The 10,598-nt window shown below is 37.2% G+C and overlaps 2 protein-coding genes across 2 annotated transcripts; one reads left to right on the top strand and one right to left on the bottom strand.

The window, feature by feature from the left end:
- Nucleotides 1-723: 723 nt before the first annotated feature.
- Nucleotides 724-7,774, bottom strand: eno1b (enolase 1b, (alpha)). The gene is made up of 12 exons (XM_077573047.1): nt 7,064-7,774; nt 6,824-6,917; nt 6,655-6,750; nt 5,989-6,047; nt 5,830-5,899; nt 4,785-4,918; nt 4,238-4,460; nt 3,949-4,146; nt 2,782-2,983; nt 2,594-2,702; nt 2,467-2,525; nt 724-916 (listed from the first exon to the last, which is right to left on the bottom strand). Exons 2-12 carry the CDS (start codon nt 6,906-6,908, stop codon nt 847-849), a joined length of 1,305 nt encoding a protein of 434 aa, XP_077429173.1. The 5' UTR covers nt 6,909-6,917; nt 7,064-7,774; the 3' UTR covers nt 724-846.
- On the top strand, nt 7,736-9,030 carry ppil1 (peptidylprolyl isomerase (cyclophilin)-like 1). The gene is made up of 4 exons (XM_077573048.1): nt 7,736-7,929; nt 8,142-8,296; nt 8,439-8,507; nt 8,778-9,030. The coding sequence occupies exons 1-4, from the start codon at nt 7,874-7,876 to the stop codon at nt 8,996-8,998; spliced, it is 501 nt and encodes a 166-aa protein (XP_077429174.1). The 5' UTR covers nt 7,736-7,873; the 3' UTR covers nt 8,999-9,030.
- Nucleotides 9,031-10,598: the final 1,568 nt, after the last annotated feature.

Raw genomic sequence — 10,598 nt, 5'->3', positions numbered from 1 at the left:
AAACTTGTCGAGTGTACACAAACTGAGCATGTGCGTGCTGCCTCGATCGCATTTTATGTTTATGAGTAGATTTAAAAGAAAGCGCAAATGTGATGCAGGACATTGCTTCCCAGCGACGCCTCGTTATTTATGGGACATCCATCTACAGAATCTGATTTGGTACACTTTGTAATGACAGCTTAATGAATCAGAACATTTTTATTTGTCACATTATTTCCATTGAAAGTGAGCATTATTATATTAAAAACAGAAATTGTATAGAGAGCGAAAAGCTTTGATTCTACTATATCTACATGAGTCAACAATCTGAATGTGATATATGTATAGTAATATTTGTATAGTACAATATACAATGATGTCAACAAATTGAATGTCTACTGCAGGGTCACCAACTTGTAGCCCCCAGGACCTGTTCTAAAAATAGCTCACCAGTGATGGGATGTTGTAGAAGTGATTTTTTGAAAATGTAAACACTTGCAGAAATGTATAGAAATACAGTATTGCATACTGGTATGCTTAAGTGCCAGCATCCATTCTCCAAGCAACTCTTACTTGGAATGAAAACTTACCCACTGTAATTTAGTTACCAGACCAGCCAAAAGAATGCATCCATTTATTGTTGAAATATGTCATTAATGTTATAAATTCTAACTTAGTCAACATGTGTGACACATTAATGAAAGTAAAGTGAGCACAACAAACATCATTAAAAAGCACACAATATATAATGTGATTAATTTTTTTATTGACTACATCTCCAAGAGCGGCAGGTATCATAACTAGTTTATAATAGCTGCATGGTTTTTGGATTTCCTGTTTTTTTTTGGGGGGGGGGGGGGTATATTTTTACTCTGCCAATGGCTGTCTGAAGTTTTTCCCTGCAAAACAAGCTTGGTCTCCCAGCTCCTCTTCAATTCTGTAATACAACACTTGAAGTTAGTTTCACACACAGATTATTTGCGCCTTTGAGCAAGACAGAACCAGCAAAACTCAGGCATGCAAAACACCATTCATCTGAAACACCACTCTTGACATCACTCTCCTGTCTGCATGCATGCCATTTAGCTCTTTGTTGTGTAACGCATGAATGGATGAGGCATTATATAACATGCCTTCCTTTCTCTGAGTGGTGCTCAGCAAATATATACAGCAGAGAATACATTGGATTTCCCCTGAAGGGATTAGATACAATTCATGCAAATACATTTATTAAATCAAATTAATATGCAGTTAAGCCCAAAATTATTCACAAATTAGCTAAATTTTCAGTTAAATCTATTTAAAACAGTTATAGCTGTTGGATACAATTCATGCAAATACATTTATTAAATCAAATTAATATGCAGTTAAACCCAAAATTATTCACAAATTAGCAAAATTTTCAGTTAAATCTATTTTAAAACAGTTATAGCTGTTTGTATGGGAATTTTTCATTTGCAAATGACACAAGAAAGTAGCTTAGCTTGTTTTAGATTTTATTCAGCTAAATTAAAACCATGACAAAATGTTGTATGTCCAACATAATTCATACTCTTCTCAATTACTGTATGCCGAAATGTTCTAAATCTGTGATTCTGTATTGTGGGCTCCCTCTAGTGGTACACAAAAGAATCACTGAATTAAATAGCATACATATAACATTAACATGAAAAATAATCAAACATATTAGAATGATGATCATAGCTATGCATATACCCTGTTTGAATTTTTTTAAATTCAATAATTAATTTTTTTTTTTTTTTATTAGTTTACTTTTTTTTATTGAAGTAACTTTTCATTTAAAATGTCAGCACTTCTGGTTCATGATTGGATTCCTAGCTAACCAATCACAATCGTAAGTTGATTTGCATGATGTTCATGTTAAAAATAGAAGCTTGGTAAGTTTACAACACGTTACAGCCATACTATCCTGGCGTCCACTATAACAAATGAAAAAAAACATGTTTCATGTTGTTCTTATGTGGGAAAAGAGTCAAAATCAGCAAAATAGAAGAAAAAAAATTGCCCAGTGGAAAAAACTGCGGTTTTCTGTGTGATGCATTTTTAATTGTTTCCGTAGTTTGATTTATTTTCCTATATTTAAACTCAATGTCAACAAATAATTCACATGAGATACCCCCCCCCCCCCAAAAAAAAAAAAAAATAAAAATCCATGTTGTTCTTATGTGGGAAAAGAGTCAAAATCAGCAAAAAAGAAAAAAATTGCTCAGCAGAAAAGTATTTTTTGAAAAGGTACTTGTATTCACCTGTTCTAAAATACCTCACAGTGATGGTACATTGTGATTTACTAGGAATGTTGTAAAATGGATCATTTGGAAATATAAACACCTGCAGAGATTTATAGAAAGTGTTCTGTATTAGTATTTATCTATTTCCTACTTTGTTAAAGCATTGTTAAAAATATTACATGTAACTTACAGATTTAAAAAAAAAAATCGGCTGGATAGATGTATGTCTGAGACTCACCTGAGAATCTGATTATATTTGGCCAAACGCTCCGAGCGACAAGGTGCCCCCGTCTTGATCTGAAAGTGTACAAAAAGTGTGTCGTGTTGACTTTATCTTGGCTTTTCATTGTTCCTGGTGTGTCTACCTGTCCAGTGCACAGTCCGACCACCAAATCAGCAATGAAGGTGTCCTCGGTCTCTCCAGAGCGATGGCTCACCATCACTCCCCAGCCGCTCTCCTGGGCCATCTTGCACCTGAAAGACCAGGAAGAGATTTACTCGCACAAGATGAGACAAGACGATTAGATTGTGACATAAACCGACATCAACTTACGCTTGCATCGATTCTGTCACGGTTCCAATCTGGTTGACTTTAAGCAGCAGACAGTTGCAGGCCTTCTCCTCCACGGCCTTGCAGATGCGAGTCGGGTTGGTCACAGTGAGATCGTCTCCGACGACCTGGATGTCGGTGCTGGCGGTGAAGTCGCTCCACGCGGCCCAGTCGTCTTGGTCAAATGGGTCCTCGATGGACACCACTGGAAATTGTGAAACATTATTTTTATTTTTTTCAATTTATTTATATATTTTTTTAATATATTTTTATATATATTATTTTTATTTATTTATTATTATTTTATTTTTTTATTTAAAGGAATTGACTTTGTGGTAATGCGTATTAAGGTTACCTGTTATTTTAAGAGTCACAATTGAAAATATTTTTTTTTTTTTTTTTTTTTGTGGGGGTAAGCTGGAATGGATTAAGGCATTTTTATTCATTTTGCAATAGGGAAAAATAATTAAAGTGGAAGTCAACCTTAAACATTTATTGACAATAATATGTTATTTGTGACCTCACTAGTCTAAACATGACATTCTGATTAATATTACATTTTTGGAATACGCATTAAGCAGCAAAATCCAGCCGTTTCTATCCACCTCAGGGGGCGGCCATTTTGCCACTCGCTGTCGACTGAAGATGACATCACAGTTGCTCAGGGTTCAGGCAACGACAAATCATAGCTCACCTGTTTTCTGAAGCTGAGCTGTGATTGGTTGTTGCCTGAGCCCTGAGCAACTGTGATGTCATCTTCAGTCGACAGCAAGTGGCAAAATGACCGCCGCCTGAGATGGATAAAAACGGCTGGATTTTGCTGTTTAACTCATATTCCACTAACGCAATATTAATCGTATTTAGACTAATTGGGCTGCATAGTACATATTATTGTCAAGAATTTTTTTTGGGGGGTTGACTTCCTCTTTAGCGCTATTATTGAGTCATTTCAACAAATTGCTACTACAATTACTAATATGAATCGATTTTGCTGAGTCATCATCCGCCTAGTGATTATCCTTGGTTATTACCAGCAGCACCACTGCTTTTTAACATAGCAGTCAACTCTTTTGAGACAAATACCCACCTCATATTCAGCGCTACTCCCAAAAAAACTCATGCGCTGTTGAATAAATAGCGTGTAAACAAACAATGTTAAGAGGAGGTAACCTGGATAATCCTTCACAAAGCTCTTGTAGAGGTCAGCCAGCTCTTCAGGAGTGATGTAGCGAGACGGATCGTCGGGAGACTTGAAGTCCAGGTCGTATTTTCCCTCCCGGTAGAATTCCGAGGCGGCCACGTCCATGCCGATCACAACCTCGTCTGTGTATCCCGCTTTGGCGATGGCCTCCTTTATCAACTCCAGTGCTGCGGTGTCAAAACATTGCATTCAAATATGAAGAAGAGGACAGGATGTGATGTAAGAGGCTGCAAGTAATATCGAATCAAGTGCTGTTACCTTCCTGGTTCTCCAGGATGTTTGGAGCAAAGCCACCTTCATCGCCCACATTGGTGGCATCCTGGCCATATTTCTTCTTGATGACATTTTTGAGATTGTGGTAGACCTCGGCTCCGATGCGCATGGCGTCTCTGAAGGTGCTAGCGCCGACCGGCAGGATCATGAACTCCTGCATGGCAAGCTTGTTGCCTGCATGGGAGCCGCCATTGATCACATTGAAGGCCTGATGGCAGTGAGGAATAAGAGTTATATAGAGGAATAAATATACAAAAATACACCATATTTACTCATTCGGTGGACAACAGCAGCGAGTACAACCAGTGTGGTGTTAAAGGTCACCAGGTGTGCCGTGGGAAAAAATTTCACTCGTATTGGTCCCAGAATTATTCTGTATTTTGTCATCTATCTACGCTAACAACAGGCAGAACAACATCACTACACTGTTTCTTTAAAAGGAAGACACGCATTTGGGGCACAGTGTCTATATATATCATGAACCACTTTTTAGGAAATACGGTGTGAGCAGATGTGCTACATAAATTCTCACCGGCACAGGCAAGATGACCTTGGGGTTTCCTGCAAGGTCAGCGATGTGACGATATAGAGGGACTCCTTTCTCCGCTGCACCTGCCTTGCAAACAGCCAGCGACACACCCAAAATGGCGTTGGCACCAAATTTAGCTGTTGGACATAAAGAACAAACAATGAGAGGGAGAGAAAATATTGAATCATTCATCGTGACAGTAAACGAGGAAATATTACACACATTGTAAATTGGAATTATTCATATATACACTATCTATCTATCTATCTATCTATCTATCTATCTATCTATCTAGCTAGCTAATGATAGATATTATAACATTTTTAATTCTTCATTTCATATATTAACCATTGTTACACATTATTAACATTTTAATTCTTTATATTAACCTTGTTGAAATGTTTTGTGTCCTGTGCAGAGCAGATGGTGTTGATTTCGGTATAATCTGACCTTAAACTGGGACATACTATTTAGTCTAAAAAAGTTCCTTCTCAGCGTTTTGTGCGAAAACACATTTGGTCCTCGAGAACAGAATCTGTTTCGAACACGCACTCCTGACTCTGTTTTCGCCATCGCTCATGGAAAAGTACCCAGAGAGTATGTTTTGTCTACAAATGAAAGAGAGGCGGTCGGTTTTAACTATAAGAAGCCATTTTACACGCGAAAGAGACACATTTCGACGCTCTGAATCCCACCTGTTTAAGTGATGAATTAGAGACTGTTTGAGTGTCCAGAGATCTCTGTTAGATAAAATCATTTTTGCAAAGGTGTTTTTTCTTACATTAAACCTGTCTTCAAATTTTGGAACACGCAAAGAGGACAAATAATTGTATTCCTCTTTCACTAGCTAGCTAGCTAACTAGCTTCAACTAGCTAGCTATCTATCTATCTAGTTAGCTAGCTAGCTAACTACCTATGAATCTATCTATCTAAGTGTATGTATCCACCTATCTATGTATCTATCCATACTGAACGAAAACTAAAAGTCATTTTTTTTAAATAAAAGTTGAGTAAGAAAAAAAAAACATCAGTAGCAATTGCCACCTACATTTGTTCTCTGTGCCGTCCATGTCGATCATCAGCTGGTCGATTCTGCCTTGCTCGACGACAGATACATCCTTAAAAGGAGTGAATGAAGAACATGTCAATAGGGTGGCAATGAAAAGTTTAACAACCAAATTCAATGCATGAAGGATGAATTTCTTACTTGGTCAACAAGCGCAGGCGCAATGGATGAGTTTATGTTCTCGACTGCCTGTGAGACACCTGTGGTATGAAAGTGCATATAAAATTAAAAAAATTATAAAGACAATTAATAATTCAGTATTGCATTCATCAATTATATACAGAATTGACCTACAAATTAAAATTTGGACAATACGTTTTTGCAAATGGAGTACAGGAGAACAAAATTAAATAAATAAATAAAAACAGCTCTGTATAAACACTGAAAAAGTAAAAAGCACACAATATTTATTTGCTGTTTGAAAAAAAAATCCTAGTACAGTGTAGTTGGTCATAGTTTTTTTTAAGGTGGTATTTGATGTAAAACGTTTGACATCCACTGTGCTAGGAAGTTAGGTACTGAAGGCCTATCTGATATTTGATAAGGACAACCTTGAAGGGAAAGTCTCTCTTTAAAGGTTGCTAATTAGTAGTAAATATACACACTGATGTTTAGCCATACTAAGACGCGTCCCTTGACACTTGCTCATTGTTAAATGGCTGCATGAGACTTTACTGTTATTTTGACCTCTTCACCGAAAGACAACAAACGTGAATGAAGGACAGTTTCCTCCGGGATACTTGTTTTAGAAATCCTCTTGGCACTAGGAAAAAATGTATTTTTTCGATGATAGGACTAAGCACAAACCTTTGCCAAGGTAGCGTGACTTGTCGTTATCTCGCAGCTCCAACGCTTCATAGATTCCAGTGGATGCACCGCTTGGTACAGCTGCCCTGAACAAACCTGAGAATGCCACAGACCAAAACTATGAAGACGTACACTTCGACAAAAGTTACACATTTTTCAGTCATCTTACCTGTAGCAGTGTAGAGGTCAACCTCCACTGTGGGGTTCCCACGGGAGTCAAAGATCTCTCGGGCATGAATTTTGAGAATGGACATGATGGAGCACTTTGACATAGAGGAGAAAGATTAATAAGATATATCTAGACATCTCTTAACAAGACATACACACTATGTAATGCACTAAGCAGAAGCACATTAACGTAGCTCCATACGATTCCATTCATTTCCTTGGAAAATTATGTCAGACTCACCTCTTTTTATTTACTCTTTCCTACGTAAAGCTTCCACGCAAAAATACCTTCACCCGGCTTCAAGCTTAGCACGCTGCTCCACTACTAATTGGATTACTGTACATGTCCTCATCTGATTAGTCACATGACAGTTTAAGAGCACCAGTGCAGTGGCTGCATCTGTCTCAGCTAAAGTAGACCGTACAGTCCTGTAATAAAAAAAAAAACTCAGTGTTTTTGTAGCGTAAATGTGAAGGATTAGGTTGAAGCAAGAGATTCAGTGTCAGGAACATTAAGTAGCAGCTGTGTTTGTATCGTTTGCTCTTCTCAGCCCGGGTATTTGCTTCACAGTTGTAAATGTGCACTGCTGCCACATGGAGGTCAAATTAGGAACAACACGTTAAATGACGTGCTTCTTCGTTCTTTTTCTTTGCTGTAAAATAAGAAATATTTTATGGTTTCAAAACTGTACCCAAAGAAAACATTAACCATTTACATTAGAAACATTAATACATCATCTCTCTGTTATGGGCATTGCGGTCCGACGCCACTGTGAACTACAATTACCAAACAAAATAAACGTTAAATTACTTACCCATTTAACAGAGTTTTGATACCGCTCCAAATAATATTCCACAGTTGATTGTGCTATAAATCCTATTGGCCAATAGGCGGCGGTAACTCATACTGGTCGTCAACATACGGCGGAAATGACGTCTTAACACGGAAGCGCAAACGCTTACAAACCATTTGAATAAATGTGAGGCGCTTGTTGTTCAACTTGAGTTTGGCTAAAATTGTGTTGTATTTTTGAATAGATTTGACAATATAATGTCAGGGATACCTCCGGACACATGGGAACCTCCTACTGTTTCACTGGAGACAACGTATGTTTTCATTCAAACATTTTACGCTAGCACGTTAGCTTGCACTTGGCTGTGCCGATTTGTTCTGTATAAATACTGCGTTCTATTTTACTACAGTCTATTCACACGCTTTACGCCTTAATTACTGTATTTGTATTTATTTTTTCACACCTGAGAAGCCTTGCATAAACGTTAATGTAACTAATACATGCTGAAATTACATTGCACTGCAGGATGGGGACAATTGTGTTGGAACTCTACTGGAGACATGCACCCAAGACCTGCAAAAACTTTGCTGAACTGGCTAGAAGAGGATACTACAATAACACAAAGTTCCACAGGATAATACAGAACTTCATGGTGCAGGGTGGTGACCCTACTGGGACAGGTTGGTTCGTCTATACCTTGCAATACATATCTGGCATTCGTCTGTCCATTAGCAAATGCTTCAGTTGCGAAATATATTGATGATTCAATTTAAGTTTCTTGATAAGTTTAGTTTACTCATTGTATTGATATATATTTTCCAGGTCGTGGTGGTGCCTCCATATATGGAAAACAGTTTGAAGATGAGCTCCACCCAGAGCTTAAGTTCACTGGTAAGTAGCGCTTCAGTCAAAAATTAAGTTTGAATAAATGATTACAAATTCTATTACTGTGCTAAATTATCAAAAGGTAAAATAAGTTCATGACTACAACCGTGGTTGAGTAGTTGTGATTGTAAATCTTCTTCCTTTTTGTCGCCTCAATTAAATTTCAAGAATTGATTTGGAATGTAGGGGCCATACTCAATTCAAATGTGAATTTTGCCCAGCCCTGCTGTGTACTGTGTCACTATTATTTATTTATGTCTTATTTTTTTCCGTTAGGTGCTGGTATAATAGCTATGGCCAACGCAGGACCAGATTCGAATGGAAGTCAGTTTTTCCTCACGCTCAGACCCACTCAGTGGTTGGATGGAAAGCACAGCATTTTTGGAAGAGTGCACCAGGGAATAGGAGTGCTGAACCGGATTGGGTTGGTGGAAACCAAAGGGCAAGATCGACCTACTGATGATGTGAAGATAGTCTCGGCTTCTGTTCCCAATTAATTTCTTTTTTTAATAAACACTTTTGTAGAGGATTCCTGTTTTCAGATATTTTTTATTTCTTTAATGTCTTTCAACATCTGCTATGTTTCACCCAGGTTAATTTGCAAACCAAAAAAAAATGTTTTTTTCATTTTTTCTTGACACAAATTGATATTACTTGTAATTCATACACCCAGCCTTTTGAATCTTAATTTTACTGCTTAAACATAACTACAAAACAGAAGAAAAAAACTATCAAGTTGTTAAGTCCATCTCACAATTATAGGATATGAACCAGTCTAGTAGGTAAGCAAAAACTGAGGATCAATTTACCGACTAGGAAGCACTTCTGGGAGATATATTCTTGTTACCTTTGTACCTGTTGAGTACAGTACAGCTGGTGCAGTGGTCCCTTGCTTCCGTCTCAAAAATGGAATTGAATTATAACATAAACTACTCCATAATGGATTTTACTACAAAGATTCAAAGTCACATGTAAAGACAAAGAGTATAGCGTGAACAATACATCATCAATACAACAATTCCAAGAAATTTTTACCAACTTAATTATATATATATATATAAAGAGCCAGCAACAGGCTAAAACTTGAGGTAAACTTGGAAGACATTTTAATTGAAATTTAAAAAATATATATATCAGACAAAATATTTGCCCCTAAAATGCTTCTCTTTTTTTAAATGGTAGATTACCATAGTGGCGTATAACTTCCTTTTTTTACTTAATTTTAATTAAGTCAATGAAGGTGATTGAAACCAGACAACTTGCATATTGTGCTACATCTTATACAATCAACCTTCGTTGTCATGAGTGAGCAGCTTTAAAAAAACAATTAAAAAAACAAACAAAAAAAAAAACAAGATTAGTCCGAGGTCAAAGTTAGTACAGTACCTTTTAAAAACTACATTTTCCAGTATTTCTAAAGCTTTTGTGAAATCATCTTTTCAAGTTTGTGCAACTGTCATGTCGCAGTGAAACCATGCAAGTCGTGCAGTGAGTGATAGTAGTGACAAAACACAGAAACATTTATGGCCTACTTGATTGGAAAACTACATGAACTCTGGAAAGCAAATTTATTTGATAAATTTGATATCCCTCTTACGGTCCATGTACTAGTATGCTCATTTCCTCACTAGTAAGACCAGGACTATGTACTAGTACACTCTGAACTCATAGGGTAGTCAGGCAAATTTGCGCACTAGTGGATATCTGCATGCTAATTGCTACTAGTTCAGTTCAGTCAATACTACTGTATGAAATTTCTGCACACTAAATCTGGAAATTAAAAATATCGACTCAATAAACAACATAATAGAAAGCCACTTTAGTATTTACTCAGTATCTTCGATATAAGATGAAGGTCCGTGTACTAGTAACCTATTTGCCCATGCGCTACGAGCATGCAGTTGGACCACAACTGCACGCAACAAAAGTGCGCACTAGTTGGCAACTGCATGCTACTAGTAGTGACATTATAAGAAAGTCATGGCACTATAGTGTGCTGAATCGTCTTACTAGTGAAAACGGTGTACTAGTGCATGGTCCTAAATAGCTTTTTATTAGTCTGTAGCAACTTCCTCTCAGATTCAAGGTTGGCTTTAC

The sequence above is a fragment of the Vanacampus margaritifer genome, chromosome 8 (assembly GCF_051991255.1).
Source record: "Vanacampus margaritifer isolate UIUO_Vmar chromosome 8, RoL_Vmar_1.0, whole genome shotgun sequence".
Taxonomy (NCBI): domain Eukaryota; kingdom Metazoa; phylum Chordata; class Actinopteri; order Syngnathiformes; family Syngnathidae; genus Vanacampus; species Vanacampus margaritifer.
Note: the sequence above shows the minus strand (reverse complement) of the source record. Positions and strands in the feature narration are given on the sequence as shown.